Source organism: Berghia stephanieae, chromosome 7 (genome assembly GCF_034508935.2).
Source record: "Berghia stephanieae isolate SIO BIC M18660-M18661 chromosome 7, UCSD_Bste_1.3, whole genome shotgun sequence".
In the NCBI taxonomy this organism is placed as follows: Eukaryota; Metazoa; Mollusca; class Gastropoda; order Nudibranchia; family Aeolidiidae; genus Berghia; species Berghia stephanieae.
This window is the reverse complement of record NC_088366.1, coordinates 54413075-54431204: the sequence shown is the minus strand read 5'-3', so window position 1 is coordinate 54431204 and position 18130 is coordinate 54413075. Positions and strand designations below refer to the sequence as shown.

The 18130-nt window shown below is 35.9% G+C and overlaps 1 protein-coding gene across 1 annotated transcript; it reads left to right on the top strand.

Moving 5' to 3' along the window:
- The first annotated feature begins 2864 nt into the window (after positions 1-2864).
- On the top strand, positions 2865-16667 carry LOC144977504 (transmembrane protein 208-like). Its single transcript, XM_078922801.1, has 6 exons — positions 2865-2927; positions 5868-5966; positions 8045-8104; positions 8836-8969; positions 11151-11235; positions 12035-16667. The coding sequence occupies exons 1-6, from the start codon at positions 2922-2924 to the stop codon at positions 12173-12175; spliced, it is 525 nt and encodes a 174-aa protein (XP_078778927.1). The 5' UTR covers positions 2865-2921; the 3' UTR covers positions 12176-16667.
- Positions 16668-18130: the final 1463 nt, after the last annotated feature.

Sequence of the window (18130 nt, the reverse complement as noted above, 5' to 3'; positions counted from 1 at the left end):
AGATGGTTGTCGCGGTTGCTTCCTTGTTTTTTTTTTTTGTTTTTTTTTTTGTTTGTTTGTTTGTTGTTGTTTTTTAAAATATTTTTTGTTAACTATATTTGGAACATCCTTTCAGATTTAGCTCAACACATCATGACATTATGATCATGATTTTATCTCTTCATATCTTCTGGCTGTTGCTAGAATTAAAACATAATTAAAAAAAAAAGGTACAGCCAGTGGCGTGGCATGCTTACAGTATAGGGTGGTGCCAGAATCAGAAGAAAATCACTTAAAATATGGTATATTTGTAAATACGAAAGAAAGAAACAAAAATTAATGAAAAGATTTACTCAAAAAAATAAGAGGCGATATATACCCTGTCTCAGTTTTATTATTTTTTAAATGCTGTAATCCATTTTTTAAAGATGGATGCGATGCCAGGCACCAAATCAACTAATATAGCCACGCCCCTGCGTACAGCAATATATTTAGATAGCGCTTATCCGTGGTAAATATTTCGTTCTAGGCGCTTTATATCTCTCCTTACCAACTACAGGAGAATCTTAACATCCGCTACGATACAACCAACAATTTTATTAATCAGAAAACGTTTGTACATCACATATTTTTTGGGGGAAATCGACAATCAAGTGTTCCGGAGAAAGGTCCGTGAGGAGATAGTTAAGTATCTATATATATAATTTTTAATTCCCGATTTTGAAAAAGCGTCCATTTAACACATGTGTATAACGAAACACACGGCCGGTTTGACCATTGCAATAGTCTGACCAATATTCTTTATTCCTTTGTGTTTTTATATCGAGCAATACCCACTGGACGTGCTCAAAGCGCTTTACAAGGGATCCCAAGCCAACAGCAACACTTGACCTGTAGGACAAGGCATAACGCCTGTTAGACGATATTAAGGACAGAGACAATGCTGTTAACGACCAGGTACTCATTTTACACCTGAGTACGGTGAGAGAATGTAAGAGCATTTTCCAATGACCGGAACAGATTGTTGCCGCTGTTGCTTTAAAAAAATGTATTTGGAACATCCTTTCAGATTTATCTCACCACATCATGACATGATTTTTATCTCTTCATATCTTCTCGCTGTTGCTAGAATTAAAACATGCAAAAGTACAGCAATTTATTTAGCGCTTATCCATGATAAATATTACGTTTATTTTTTTATTATTTTTTTTGCTTTTAAATATTACGTTCTAAGCGCTTTATATATATATATATATATATATATATATATATATATATATATATATATATATATATATATATATATATATATATATGTATATTATATATATATATATATATATATACATGTATTATATATATATATATATATATACATGTATGTATGTATATATATATATATATATATATAATATATATATATATATATATATATATTAAATTCCCTATTTTGAAAAAGGGTCCATTTAACACATGTGTATAACGAATCACACAGCCCGTTTGACCATTGCAAAATTCTGACCAATATTCTCTATATTTTCCTTTTATGCTTTTATATCGAGCAATACCCACTGAACGAACTCAAAGCGCTTTACAAGGGATCCCAAGCCAACAGCAACACTTAACCTGTAGGGCAATACATGACCGCCTGTTAGGCGATATTACAATTTATTTCGGACAGAGACACCGCTGTTAACGGTCAGGTACTCATTTTTCACCTGAGTACGGTGAGGGAATGTGAATAAAGAGTCTTTTCCAAGGACTCAACTATGCGCCAAGCGTTGCTCGAACCCAGAGCGAGTGTCATATCACAGGACAACATATCGGCACTTTACACAAAGATGACACTCGACTATCACGTTCGTCTTCGGTAAGGATAGGAAATGTGTACAAAATGTCCCCCTAAAGGCAAACCGTTTAACTCACTCAATCCTAGAGGTTTTTGCTACTTTTCAAAATTGGAAAAAATGTATTCAAAATGAGCACATAAAAAAAAAATGTATTAAAAATGAGCATGAAGGTACATAGATAGTTTTATTTCAACTACCATTAACATGTAAAAACTAAAAACTTTAGCTTTGATACGACGCCTATAATTTGTCTCATAAAAATGTAATAAATAGGCATGGGGTAAAAGTAACCCTAGTAAACTACGAATATAGTCGGTGTTAGGGTTCAGTGAGTTAAGTTTCTTATCGCTGCCTGGAACTCGTGGATCTATTTTAAATCGTGCTGTGAACCAAAAACCGAACCTTTACACACTGGGATAGGATATGATCGTTTCATTCGAAAGAAAGAATGCAACGATTGTCATTTAACGCAACAGCTCAGTGTGGCTCAGCGGTATGGTCTTTGCTTCCTATTCGAAAGGTACCGAGTTCGACTACCCGTCGCGCTGTGTGGCCTTGAGCAAGTCACATAGCCTTAGCTCGCTAATAATAATAATAATAATAATAATAATAATAATAATAATAATAATAATGATGATGATGATGATGATGATGAATATATATATAATATAATAATAATAAGAAGAAGAAGAAGAAGAAGAAGAAGAAGAAGAAGAAGAAGAAGAAGAAGAATATGATGCATATCGCGAGAGTCCCATCAATTGGACTAAAAATGACATTGCTTATGAACATTACTACTACCATCATCAGTCACTATAGCCACCAGTGTCGTCATCATCATCAACATCACTACTATCATTCCGTATGTTGACCATTGATTCCAAACATAAACTAGCAGCCATCATCATAATTCGTGGTCTTTTCGTTATGTTCAAGGAACACGCTCAAGGCCAAATTGGGATTCGTGGAAAATCTTAGACAAGGGAAATAACGCTAATAAACTTTTATAACATCTAACTTCCGTTAACGTCAACACACAACAAACAAATTAAGTACACACTTCCAACATTTTATTTTCCAACTACCACCAATATGCCGGTAAGTGACAAACCTTGTCTTCATGTTAAAGTGTTTAAGTTAAAGTGGACATTATATATCACCATACAAACAATCGGGCGTGAAAATTACTGGGGAATAGATCTCAAGCTAGCAAATTTTTTACTTTGAAACCGTAAAGTTAAAGAATGAGAATACCTGGATACCTGGATACCTCTGTATAGAGCTTTTAGACTTGGTGTAGTCTCCTTCGCTCCTCCTCATCTGTTAATGATTGGACCAATTTTTATAATTGAACTTGTTTCCTAGGGTGTTGCTTATCTCCAACTCTGCTTTGAATTTATTCAAATTTTTTGCTGATACTGTGGTTTCTTGTAGTTTATTCCAGTTATTTACAATTCTAGATAGATGAAAAAAAGTTCCTTCTTTCATTTGTTTTAAAACGTTCTTTTTTCAGTTTCTTGCTGTTTCCTCGTGTCTGAATGTTCTTGTTTGGTTTAAGGAATCCTGCCTCTACCCTGTCTATTCCCTTTACTATTTTATATGTTTGGATCATATCTCCCCTTCTTCTCCTGTAATCTAAGGTCGGGAGATTTAATTCTTTCAATCTCTCACAGTATGTTTTGTCTTTCAGGTGTGTGATAAGTTTTGTTGCTCTCCTTTGCACTCTTTCCAAACAGTCTTTGTCTCCCTCAAACTTCGGATACCATATACGAGAAAACCGGCTTCAATTTCCACTCGTTTCTCCACAGCCTGCACTCTTCACTCATCATGGCCACGGACTTCAACTTCAACTGACTCTTTAGACGAGCATATATTAGCAAATAAAAAACACATCACTTTAAACTCTCTAGTATTTCTATGAATACATTAAGAATTGTTCTCGAATCTCAGATTAACCAGTGCCAATTTATTTATTTTTTTGGTTTTTTTTTTTTGGCAGTCTTTCTTGCACTTGCACTTGCACTGCATTATTTAGATAGAATTAGGAGGACCATGCTAGACTACGAGATTTTTTCATACACAGCCCCAAGCTCATAGGATTAACTTCAACTCCTCAGAATCATTCTATTTTAGTAATTAGTAGATGTCTATGATTATGTACGTAGGCTACGATGGCATGATGCCGATGCTGTGTCTTGTTTAGACTTAGACTAGAGTATCTACTTTTTGTAAGATTCTTAGAACTTTGTAAGTGTTGGTATTCTAATCCAATGCTTTTCAACTGGGTGTTTTGCACCCTAGGGTTTACCAAATTTTTCAAATGGTGTACCATTTTAATAAGGTGTATTGGAGGTGTACAACTTAACGGCATAAAACAATTCACAAAAGGAACTTCATATTCACATATATGTAATAACAGTTGCAACTTCAGAACTATACCAACAACAACAAACCAGTACAAACGCTCATTTCTAGTTCGTACAATTAAGGACTGGAATAAGCTGTCTGATAGTGCAGTCGCAAGTAACGCTGTCTGTGGACTCCTTCAACTCACATTTACGGAAACAAAGACTAGTCGCATGTAGGCACTTGTGCCCACCACCCCCAAAATTAAAACAAAAATGAATGCATGAAAGGAGTGATTTAGCGCAAATGTGGTTGGGTGTAATAGTTAATATTTACCTAAGATAAAAATAAAATTCTTTTTACTCATCCCCAATAGGAAATTTGTCTTTAGAGTCTCTTCCAAGGGAAGACTAGAATAACCCAAGCATCAGCCGTCATAGTGCAGTGCTGCAAAGTGAGCCAGGGCGAAGTGACTTGCGCAAGGCCCAACAGGGCAGCCAGTAGTCAAACTCAATACCTTAGGAGTACGAAGCAAAGACCACATTGTTGAGCCATGCTGCCGGCTTACTCAGGTGTAAAATGAGTACCTGACCATAATAAAAAAAAAGATTGTAATAGTACCTCACAAGAATCATGTACCGTCCTAGATGTTCAGTGTTTCTATTGGCTTTGGACTCCTTTTAAAGCACTTTGAGCACATTCAGAGGATATAGCTATATATCTTATATATCTATATAAGCTCATTTTTTTTCTTCTTAATTTGCTCTTTATCTTAACCTACAATTCTCATTTGTCAGTAAATTTTTATTTTCTATAAATTTTATTTGTCATTCATAAATCAAACAGTCCGACTAAGAATAATAAAATCAAACAGTCCGACTAAGAATAATAAAATCAAACAGTCCTACTAAGAATAATAAAATCAAACAGTCCGACTAAGATAATAAAATCAAACAGTCCGACTAAGAATAATAAAATCAAACAGTCCGACTAAGAAGAATAAAATCAAACAGTCCGACTAAGAATAATAAAATCAAACAGTCCGACTAAGAATAATAAAATCAAACAGTCCGACTAAGAATAATAAAATCAAACAGTCCGACTAAGAATAATAAAATCAAACAGTCCGACTAAGAATAATAAAATCAAACAGTCCGACTAAGATAATAAATCAACAGCCGACTAAGATAATAAACAAACAGTCCGACTAAGAATAATAAAATCAAACAGTCCGACTAAGAATAATAAAATCAAACAGTCCGACTAAGAATAATAAAATCAAACAGTCCGACTAAGAATAATAAAATCAAACAGTCCGACTAAGGATAATAAAATCAAACAGTCCGACTAAGAATAATAAAATCAAACAGTCCGACTAAGGATAGTGTAACTTTTAAAATAAAAAAATGCATGTTCTCTTGATCATTATAAAACTCGTAATGATTGGGATTTGAATAATTTAAGATTGTTTTTGACTGAATATTATAATGAATTGTGATGCTTCTCTATTTTCCCTAGAAGCTAGTCTCATCGCAGTTACTAATCTTTTTTTGCTGAAAGTGATGGAATAAATCCTGACATAAGTCATTTTAAGATCAGCCCTGACAGCTGTAGGGTTAAAAGATTTATTCCTATTAATCTTTGACGCTGTGCGTGATATGATATGATTAAGGATTGTCTTTTTTTTTCCAGCCGACCAAAGGAAAACAAGGGACTCGAGGCAAGAAACTTATAGCTGAGGAGAATCAACAGACTCTAAAGATATATATTTATATCATTGCAGGTGTCAATGTAAGTCACTGAAAAACAACCATTTCATTTTAAACAGATCAAAAAACAAGAAGCTAGAGATGCCTTATTGAGCCTTTAAAATTTAGAGACAAATAAGGTCAGTGAATATGACTCGTATAAATGGGGACAATACAAAACAAACAATATTTCAGCCTTTGACCTTCCTCAGGTTACACACAAAAAAGGCAGAGAGTGACGAGATTATTTTATACGAGTCACATTCACTCACTTTATTTTCTCTTCGTTAAATCAAGATGGGCCAAATACCCACAAAGTCCAAACTTTCGAAAGAAATATACAAACGAAACAAACTATTATCTGAATTTCAAAATGCACATATCTATGAAGATAATGATCAGCTTTTAAAAATTTTTTATTTACTAGTTACACCCACCCCATTGCTGCCCTAAATAGGACAAGTGTGATAGACTATTGACCTATCCAAAAACCATTGTGGCAGCTCGGCTATGTGTCCTTGGTATGACACTCATCTTAGCACGGGAAGGTTCAGGTCTCTGAGCAGTGCTTAGTTGAGGCCTTGGAAAAGGTTCTTTACTTACATTCTCTCACCGCAATCGGGCGTAAAATGAGTACCTGGCCTTTAACTGCATTGTCTACGTCTGAAAAATTGTAATATTATCCTGACAGGCATCATATGTCGTCTCATCCTATATATTAAATGTTGCTGTTGGGTTGGTACCCCTTGTAAAACACCTTTAGCATATTTTTTGGATAATTAATTAATTCTATATAAATGCACGAGCTGTTAATTAGGGGGGGGGGGGGGGGGGGGGGGGGGGGAGGTTGGGTTTTGTTGTTGTTGGTAAAATGGATGCTTTTGTATTTAAAGTTTAATGACATTCTTCAGCCATTTTAGTCTTTGATACTTTTGACTTTTGCCATTCATATGTTAACAGATTTATTCTCACCCTCTGACTATTACATCCGTCATATGTTGTAAATTTGATATTATTGTTTAAGCGACTTTTGAACCTTTCACATGCGTGGCTTATGATGCCATGATTTGATGGAAATCTATAGACTGGATGGATAATCATACCCAAAAAATTTTTTTTAATCCCAAAAACTAAAGCATTTATATGGCGCAATTTCACAAAAATGCTCAAAGTGCTTTACAAGGGGGTCTCTCACCAACAGTAACACTTAACATGTAGGACAAGACATGACACCTGTTAGGCGAAATTACAATTTTTCAAACAGACAATGCTGTTAGCAGCCAGGTACTCGTTTTTACACCTGAGTACAGTGAGATAATTTGAGTTTTGAGCCTTTTCAAAGGATTCAACTATTTACTGCTGTGAGCAGGTCTTGAACCCTAGACCTCTCGATCTGAAAGCGAGTGTCATGCCACTAGACAACATATCTGCTCTTATTCTTTTCACAACATTCAATTAATCATTGTCAACTATATACACTTTAATTTCCGTCATTTTCTATTATTAAAAAAAAAAAAGCAATGTAATGAAGTAAATAGAATGCCAAACCGTTCTCCAAGCTTTAAGCGAAGAAGGAGAATGTTGTACATCAGGCAGTCTGGTAGTGGTGGCGAATCAGCGTGCCTTTACGTTCATAATAGATCAGATGTAAAAATGACATTTCTTGTTAAATTAGTATGATCAATCTATCTGTCAATGTAAACCTATTTATCAGTCATGTCCGTATGTCCACATATATATTGTATGCACTTGGCTAAGAAACTCACAACATTGCCATCTGGAAGTATAACGGACCAACACACAAAACTATATATAACCATGATCATTTATAGTCAGGTTAATACAGCTTAGTGAGAATTACTCATAAACACGGATGGCAAAAAGCAATAACAAAAACCTGAGTAACGTCAACTTCATCAAACACAAAAATTACATTTTGCATTATTTTGAGAGTATTTCCATTACATTAAAGTGGAGCCTTTAACAATTTGGGTTATCAGATATATGCAAATTAGTAGAAATCAGCTTTGCATATTACCAGCCTATCACACTATCATTTTTATTTCATTATTATTATTATTATTATTATTATTATTATTATTATTTAATTTCATTTTACAGAGTGTTTACTATGGAATTTCCTTCTTTTTCTTCTGGGATCAATTTACCACCCTTCCACTGGTGAGTTAAAAACTGTGATTTAGTACAATGGAGTTTCATTGTTGAAATGTTTTTTAAAAATATACATTTCCAAAATGGAATCTTAACTCATGCAATAATCAGTACAATGTATTTTTTCTTCTTGTGTACATACGCCAAAGTGGCCACTGGGACACATGCTTTTGTTAGATGATTGTTAGGTCTTTGACATTAGGTTAAAAGGTCAGGAAAGGAGTGGGTCAGGTTAAACCATCAACCAATCAAAATCTACATCCCTTTAATTATTTCACCATTAAAAAGGTCAAGGCTTAGTCAATGAATTTAATGGATTACCTTTGTATAATTTTTAATCTAGAGCTCATTCACTGGGTAAACAGCTCATATAGTGTGAATGCACTTTGAGGCTTAGGGCTCATGTTATAATACAACAAGTAAAAAACCAAAGATAATTAGTAATTAGATACAATATGGATAAAATTTGTGGAGACGGTTCAAAACTTTTATTGATTTCTTTTACTCAAATTCATTTGCAGCTTGAAACAAAGTTTAACTCTGGCAAATATATTAAAATTGTAGCATGTAAACCTTAAAACTGTCTTCTTTTGATTCCAAATAATTTTAAAAATTAATTTGAGAAGAAGAAATTGGCCTTCAGTCTTCTTGATCATGTTTTATCCAAGCACCTTGTATGATGAAAAAAAAAACAAAAAACAAACCCCGTTTTTTCTTTTTTTTTGCTTCCGCATTTTCAGTTGATGTGTGTTGCCGTGTCAGCCATATACTTCTTCAGCTACCAGTTCATGGCTTCCATGGGTCATGTCAAATACCACGAGGGACAGGTGATGGATCCCGGGGTGGATCTCAATATGCAAGCAGGCATGGCTGAGTAAGTGGGAGAATATGTTCAGTGGAACCTGTGTATAACAGGGACCTGGTTATAACAGAGTTTTTAAAAATCCCTATAGGGAATGAGATTAGCGGAAGAGTAGCGTCCCTTTGATTGGATGTCACCTTACAGAAAGAACGTCAATTTGGTTTTGAAGTGTCTCAAGCCGCTTTCACCGGAAGCGAGGACGAGAGACGCATGGGCACAACCAACATGACGTTCTCTCTCTAATAACTTTTCCGCCGGTGACGTCACAGACTATGGGTGACGTCCAATGAAGGGACGCTACTCTTCCGCTAATCTCATTCCCTATTCTTTTCTTTTTTCTCCCTCTTTGCCTTTAGTAAAATTTACCAGCTATGGCAGGGACTTTTAAAAGCCTAATCGGTTATAACGGGGGTGAAGTGGCTGAATCGTTAAGGCATTGCACTGTGAATCCCGCTTCAGGCACTTTTGTTTTTTTTTTACTTGGGCAAGATTATTAACCCCCAATTTGCTAACTTGGACAACATGGGTGATTCCTGTTGACATCAGACATCTTGTTTGATGAATTATCTATATTATCCTTCATGGAATGCCTAGGCGACGATATCTTATGATGTCATGACGCGGAAGGACATTAAAAAAAACAAAAAACTTGGTTATAACAGGGGCACCGAAACCCACTTATTGTATCTAAATACAATGTATTAGCGCGCATTGTGCTCATGTAAGCCTGCAGCTAAGGGCAAATGGAGAGCAGGGCTAGGTCTAGTTCGTGAATTCTCTTTGTGTTTGTGTGTATAGACTACTTCCTATTATACTACACGACAGAGAGAGAGAGAGAGAGAGAGAGAGAGAGAGAGAGAGAGAGAGAGAGAGAGAGACTAAAAATGCTTTAAAAAATGGTGATTTAGGCCATTTTGGTTGTTTTCAGCTATAACAAACAGGGATTTTAGGCTGCTATCTGAACTTTTCAAACTTAAAGGTAAGTTCCTTTACAGGTTGTTCAAATGGGAAGTAGAAGTCATGATGTCACACTTTCCCCTCTTCCAGTTCAAAATTCATTGGAAGTTTTTAACCACTCCTCCGGAGGACTAACAATGAATAGGTTACAGAATGAATCATGAGGTGACATAGCTGTTGTAGTAGCAGTAGTAGCAGTAGTAGCAGTAGTAGTAGTAGTAGTAGTAGTAGTAGTAGTAGTAGTAATAATGGTAGTAGGAGTAGCAGTAGTAGCAGTAGTAGTAGTAGTAGTAGTAGCAGTAGTAGCAGTAGTAGTAGTAGTAGTAGTAGAAGTAGTAGTAGTAGCAGTAGTAGCAGTAGTAGTAGTAGTAGTAGTAGAAGTAGTAGCAGTAGTAGTAGTAGTAGTAGTAGTAGCAGTAGTAGTAGTAGTAGTAGTAGCAGTAGTGGTAGTAGTAGTAGCAGTAGTAGCAGTAGTAGTAGTAGTAGTAGTAGTAGCAGTAGTAGCAGTAGTAGTAGTAGTAGTAGCAGTAGTAGCAGTAGTAGTAGTAGTAGTAGTAGCAGTAGTAGTAGTGGTGGTGGTGGCGTAGTAGTAGTAGTAGAAGTAGAAAGCAGGATGTATAGGCAGATTCTTGTGATGATGGGGAGTAAAAGAGCAAACAGCATTTCATTTAGGCTAGAAAATAAGAGGCCATCATCCTGAAACCAGAAGATCAGTTGTGCACACAGGGGGCAGCGTGGCTCAGCGGTACGGTCTTTGCTTCGTACCCGAAAGGTACTGAGTTCGATTACCCGCTGCACTGTGTGGCCTTAAGCAAGTCACCTCGCCCTAGCTCAATTTGCGGCGCTGCACTGCGGCTGACGCCTGGGTTATTCCAGTCTTCCCTTGGAATAGACCCTAAAGACAAATTTCCCCTATGGGATGAATAAAGGGAATTTTATTTATTTTAAATTTTATTTTTTTTATAATGTATGTATCCAGTCCTCTGGAGGACTGATATCAAACTTCCAATGAGATTGGAACCAGTATTTTGACATCACATTATTATTCCCCTATTATGAATGAAGTTAGTCACACAGATGTATGTGTATATAGATATGTGTTTGTACATGCATTTGTTTTATGTGTGGATGTGTTTGTATGTGTGTGTGATTGGATTAGGGATTGATTTCGGGTCTTTGAAATTTTATATGTTATATTTTTTTAATGAGTAATTATTTCTCATTATCTTTTTTCAGACACACAAAAGATCTCATTTTATTAGCCGCCATTGCTCAGATATGCTCATTGGTTTCAAATTATTTCTGGTTGCTGGTGTTAGTGGTGAGTGGCATTAGTTTTTCACTCTTTTGTTCAATTCCATAGTCATTGCACTTTTACCGTGCTTGGACCCCTGAAATCTTTTAGACAAAGAAATTGACCTTTATAGCTTTGTGGTCTTGTGGTATGACACTTGCCTTCAGACTAGGAGGTCCCTGGATCGAGTCCCACTGTCATTCTACTGTTTTTATGTTATAGTCTGTTGTGAATATTTTTAATTTAGTAAAAAATGTCAAACTGTAGTTCATCATAGCCGTTAACTTAAGCTTTAAAAAAAAAAAACCAAAAAACTTGAGCTTTTATATAGCGCAATATCCACTAAACATGCTTAAAGCACTTTTCAAGGGGTCCCTGACCAACAGCAACACGTAATATGTTGAGCGGGACATGACGCATGTTAAGCGATATTACAATTTATTTCCAACAGAGACAACGCTGTTAACGGTCAGATTCTCATTTTACACTTGAGTACGGTAAGAGAATGTGACTCAAGGACTCAACAATGTGCCAAGCGAGGCTCAAACCCATGACCTTCCGATCCAAAAGCGAGTGTCACACCACAATACCACATAGTCGCACATTAACCCCATGATTTGCATGGCATTTAATAGACAATTACAAAGGAACTCCTTTTTTAAATTTCATAATATAATTCAGATGTTCTTTGTTTATTTTCGTGACTTTCTATGGCTTCATGATAATAACAGATGGTTTTGCCACTCTCTATAATCCTTATACAGTATTTTGAATTTTTAAGGTTTAGAATGTGTACATTGACATTATTTCCTTTGGTTTTCCCCAGGCCCCAGCAAGAGCCTTTTATTTACTGTGGGTCAACATTTTAGGCCCCTGGTTCTTTTCTTCCGCTCCAGCAGAGGCAGTGAATGAGAAGAAACAGAAAAAGATGGAGAGGAAGATGAAACGGCAGCAGATGATGAGATGATGATGGTGTTGAAAAAGATTTATCATTAAATTGTAGTTTGCGGTTAGGAAGATTTAAAAGCGGATGTCTATGAAATTGTATGGAGATGTAGTAGTTGGAGTTTAATCGTTCTGTAAAAATTGTTGTAATAAGGTCTATTTTATTGTTTATGACAAGTGATATTTTTGTATTGTTCTTCCATATTTTTTTCGTATTTAGTGAAACAAGCTGGGAGGTAGATGTTTTGAGTCGATCACAATTTGATGTGCATATATTTATTTGTTCGTAAGTTACGGATTATTGACATTTGATATTTTATTGTACATGCAAAGGAAAGTTTTTGAAAGATTGAAAAGTAAAGATTGATGACTCTCTGTAGAAATTTATTTCATAATGTCAGCAGAATGGCAATTTTCATGGAGTTGGTTCTGATGAGTTGTAAGTTAGAAAGCAACTGGAAGGATTTGAAAGACAAAATGAGTGCAAAGTCAAATTTAGATTTGTTTAACTCACTCAACCATAACACCGACTATATCCGTAGTTTACCAAAGTTACTTTAACCCCATGCCTATTTATTAAATTTTTATGAGACAAATTATAGGCGTAGTATCAAATCTATTGATCTTAATTTTTACATGTTACTGGTAGTTGAATAAAACTATCTACGCACATCTCATTTTTAATACATTTTTTTCCAATCTTGAAAAGTAGCAAAAATCTCTAGGATTGAGTGAGTTAATTTGTCTAAATTATTGAAGGCTTGAGGATGGATCACTTGTCTCTTTGCCATTTTAAGTTTTTAAGAGTCATTCATAAATTTATTTGATTTTGGCCACATTTCATCTAGTTTTCACAACTCTTCAGACAGCTCACCTTAATTATGAGGTATTTTATAGGATGTGAAAATATGTCAATAATGTTTAACCCGATTTCAGATTAAAAATAAAAAACATGTTTGTTTTGCAGATGAATAGGTGAACTATGAACCATTTCCAATTAGAACGTTGACACTCTTTCTTTATGCCTACCATTGTCTTAGACCAGACTAATACTAATACGATATAGGGAATGAGATTAGCGGAAGAGTAGCGTCCCTTGATTGGATGTCACCTTACAGAGAGAACGTCAATTTGGTTTTGAAGTGTCTCAAGCCGCTTTCACCGGAAGCGAGGACGAGAGACGCATGCGCACAACCAACATGACGTTCTCTCTCTCTAATAACTTTTCCGCCAGTGACGTCACAGACTATGGGTGACGTCCAATCAAGGGGTGCTACTCTTCCGCTAATCTCATTCCTTGTAGTCTGCTCTTCTATCCAATGTCGAAGGTAAGAGGGATTTGCACTCGCTTTTCTCCTCCTTCCCCCTCGAATATCCCACATTTTGGCCAGATGTCCTTGCATTTTTTTTTTCCAAGCTTGTTTTGTCGTGTCAAGCTGGACTTGATGATAATGTGTGTGTGTTTGTGTGTGTGTGTGTGTGTGAGCGTAGTCTTTCAAAGCAATAGGGAATGAGATTAGCGGAAGAGTAGCGTCCCTTGATTGGAAGTCACGAGCGGAAAAGTCATTAGAAAGAGAACATCATCTTGGTTGTGCGGCATGAGACACTTCACTGAAAGCGAGGACGAGAGAGACGCATGCGTAAAACCATTTTGACGTTCTCTCTGTAAGGTGACGTCCAATCAAGGGACGCTACTCTTCTGCTAATCTCATTCCCTATAGGGCCCATGGAGCTGGAATTCATCTTGATTTCTACGACTTTAAGTGGACAATGGCAATTGTTTGCTACCCTTTTGAAGGGGACGCTAGTTAAGTGCTGAACAAGTGTGTATGAAAGGTGCCAGACAAAGCAAGAAAGGAAAACATAAGAAAACAAACCATCCCCCCAAAAAATCCAGTCAACCTTGACTGGTCGACTGATTTTTTGGGGATATATGTTTTTTTTTTCTTCTTGTATTTTTCTTCAGTTCTTTATCTTATACCTGTACCTGCTCCTTAATGTCTTATTTTAGTACAAAGTACTTTCCACCAGATCTGACTCACCCAGCTACCGAATGGGCGAGAGATTGACAGGAGGGGAGGGAGGAGGGGGGGGGGAGGGGAATCGATATGAGGACCCTTAGCTTTAATGACTACCCTTAGCTTGTGAGTGAGTGCTTTATCAACTGAACCATGGAATCCTCCGTGTAAGAGTAAATGGATAAATGTATAAGTAGAATAAAGCAGCCTAAGGATATGAAAGACACATTTATCTTCCAGAATTTTAAGTTCCTCTTTTTTTTTTGTCAGGCTTAACTCACTCAACCCTAACACCAACTATATCCTTAGTATACCCGGGGTTACTTTTACCCCATGTCTATATTTATTACAGTTTTTATGAGGCAAATTATAGGCGTAGTATCAAAACTAATGTTCTTAATTTGAATAAAACTATCTATGCACATGCTCATTTTAAATACATTTTTTTTCAATTTTGAAAAGTAGAAAAAAATCTCTAGGATTGAGTGAGTTAAACTTAAACCACTTTTTAGGCTGATTTTTTTTTTTTTATCTGGGATTCTCTCTATCCCTGGACATCAAATCTCTCTAATATAACGGAAGGACATACACCATCCATCCCATTGTAAGTGAAATTTTTCATTGGCAGCAAATATGTGTAGATTGATATCTTTCAGACTTAACAAAGATTCTTTTCAACATACTTCTAGTGGAGAACTGGCAATATTTGCGAAGAAGTAAAAGGCAATTAGAAACGGGCACTCATTTATTTAATATTAAATCTCAATGAAACAATAGTCTGAAAAATCTTTTTTTTTTTTTTTGCATACAGGGTTTGATTTGTTTTTTTTTTTAAAAAGAGAGGATATGATAACAACAATGACCAGCAAATCATAAATTGTAATACTCTTCTCCACTCAATTAGGCTCATGAGAATCGTGTATGATGTGAATCGTCATGAATGGGATGGAATCAACATTTATTTGATTCGATTTAATTCTAGTCTGATCGATGTATTTATTTTGTCAGTCCTGAAGATAAAGTCTGATAAAGTCCTCATATTTTTGTATTTGTGTCAATACAAGAACTAGAGGTGCCTAAATGAGCCAATGAGATGGAGAGAAAGATAAAGGGAGTAAATAGGACTTATATATAAGGGAACAACACAAAAACAAACGACGTTTCGGCCTTTGACCTTCTTCAATAATGTATTTCTCTTTACTTGAAGAAGGCCGAAACGTCGTTTGTTTTGAGTTGCTTCCCTTATATATGAGTCACATTTACTTACTTTATCTTTCTCTCCATGTGTCAATATACCTCGACTACTTTGCCATCCTTAATCACCACTAGATGCTGAGTGGGGATCCTGACCTCCCATAGTGGGCAGGGAGGTACATACTGCGTCTTCTATCCCCTTATATCTGTTTTCCAACATTCTTTCAGTCTTTGTCTTGGAATGAGGTTACTTGGTTTTGTCCTGGCCCTGGCCGGAGTCCTGGCTGGGAGGGAAACAGTCAAATGCATTGTTATTGTTTTGGGAGATGATATTTTTTTCCTTGTAAATCTGGGTGGGGATCCTGACCTCCCATAGCGGGCAGGGAGGTACATACTGTGTCTTCTATCCCCAGATATCTATTTTCCAACATGCTTTCTGTCTTTGTCTTGGAATGAGATTACTTGGTTTTTTTTCCTGGCCCTGGTCGGAGTCCTGGCTGGGAGGGAAACAGTCAAATGCATAGTTATTGTTTTGGGAGATGATATTTTTTTCCTTGTAAATCATCTCTCTGTTATGTATTATTATATTTATTTTTAATGTATAATGTAAGCATTTGAGTGTATTCCTCTTTGTTGGATTTTGTGCTTGTGTCCGGATGAGACTTATAGGTGATCTCAGACTAAGTACATTGGTGGTATGCTCTTGGAATCTACATCTGATCCCTATTTGTTCCCAGTTCCCCTTTGTCTTACTTACTCTTGTGTGCTTTTATTGTAATTCTAGAACTTTTTACTATCCCATTTTCTTCCTTTTTACTGGCGCTGATATAACCTAAATGTGTTGCAAGCGCCGTAAAACCCTTAAAAACAAAAACAAACATTTCCTTGTAAATCATCTCTGTTATGTATTATTATATTTGTTATTTTTAATGTATAATGTAAGCATTTGAGTGTATTCCTCTTTGTTGGATTTTGTGCATGTGTACGGATGAGACTTTTGTTGATCTCAAACTAAGTACATCGGTGGTATGCTCTTGGATTCTACATCTGATCCCTATTTGTTCCCAATTCCCCTTTGTCTTACTTTCTCTTGGCTGCTTTAATTGTAATTCTAGAACTTTTTACTATCCCATTTTCTTCCTTTTTACTGGCGCTGATATGACCTTAATGTGTTGCAAGCGCAGTAAAACTCTTAAAAACAAAAATCACCACTGGACGTGCAGAGACCTATGGTTCACATTCATCGGGATATTACTGGAAATATCACCATTCTTGGTGAACTGTTTTCATTTTTGACTGAAATTTTTAAAAAATAGGATTCAATAGTCGTAACGTCACTTCCTTCCTAATGACGCATGGTAACTTAGCAACACTGGCTCTAAACTATCGGAACAATGACGGATGCCCGTAAAATATTTCTCCGGCGAGCATAAAAGCGTATCCAGAGGGAAAAAACCATAAATTTGATCATGTTTTGACTTTTACTACACATTCTGATCACAAGACAAGTGAAACGTTCTAGCCAGCTTGAAGAATAAAAAGGAATGATTTTCTTTGTTTAGAACCAAGATGGCCGCCATTGCCGGGCGGCGTGACATCAGACTATTGAATCCAATTAGGGATTGTGAACCCAAAACATTTGATTTTAAATAATTTTTTTTTTGGAAGCTGTATGATCATTATTTTTTTGTTCGGTACTTTTTACAGTTCACAGCTTCTAGCAGAGTGTATTCCTCTTAGTAGGGACTTGTGCTTGTTTCTGGATGGGACTTTTAGGTGATCTCAAACTAAGTACTTTGACGGTGTGCTCTAGGAATCTACACCTGTTCCCTATTTGAACCATTCCCCTTTGTCTTACCTTATCTTTTGTGCTTTAAATGTAATTCTAGAACTTTTTACTATTCCGTTTTCTTCCTTTTTACTGGCGCTGATATGACCTAAATGTGTTGCAAGCGCCGTAAAACCCTTAAAAACAAACAAAAACAAATATTCACTTATGAATTTCATTCCAATTCAAAACGTTGCTGTCGTAGCGTTGTTACTTCCAAGGGGGCAGCAGTGTGGCTCAGCGGTACGGTCTTTGCTTCGTACCCAAAAGGTACCGAGTTCGATCACTTGTTGATGCATGGGTCATTCCAGTCTTCACTTGGAATAGACCCTAAAGACAAATTTCCCGGATGAAAAAAGGGAATTTCTTTTTTTTTTTTTTTTTTAATTATGTTTTTCTCCCATTTTACAAAATGTCTCGGAAAATAAATGAGGACAGAGAATATGGTATTTGCTATTTATTATTATTGATTCATCAATTTACCTTTAGATGTTAAAACGGTAATAATTCCATCTTTTTTGTTCCTCTATGTCCTTCTCCTATCGTTACTGATTGTGTGCAAGCATTTTTATAAATATGTTTATGTATACTAAGTTTATTTTAGATATATGATATTCACTTTTTTTTTTGGTCATTATATTATGTCTGAAATGGAATTAAAATCAATAAATATGTAAGTAAGTGTAAACCTTTTCTTCTGTCTATGTTTCTGGATGGCAATGTTATGAGCTTCTTAGCCAAGCGCACACTATCTATAAACTCTGGTGGGTAGAATGGCTTTGAATTTGAAGGCGTATGATATGAAGAATCAATTTTCCATTCTATACAGTACGTTACACATTCCTCACAAAGGTACTCATTGACATCGGGTTAGAGTGGGATAATAAATTCAAGGTGTTTTACTCAGGGATACAACGTAGGGATCAGAGCTTTGCAT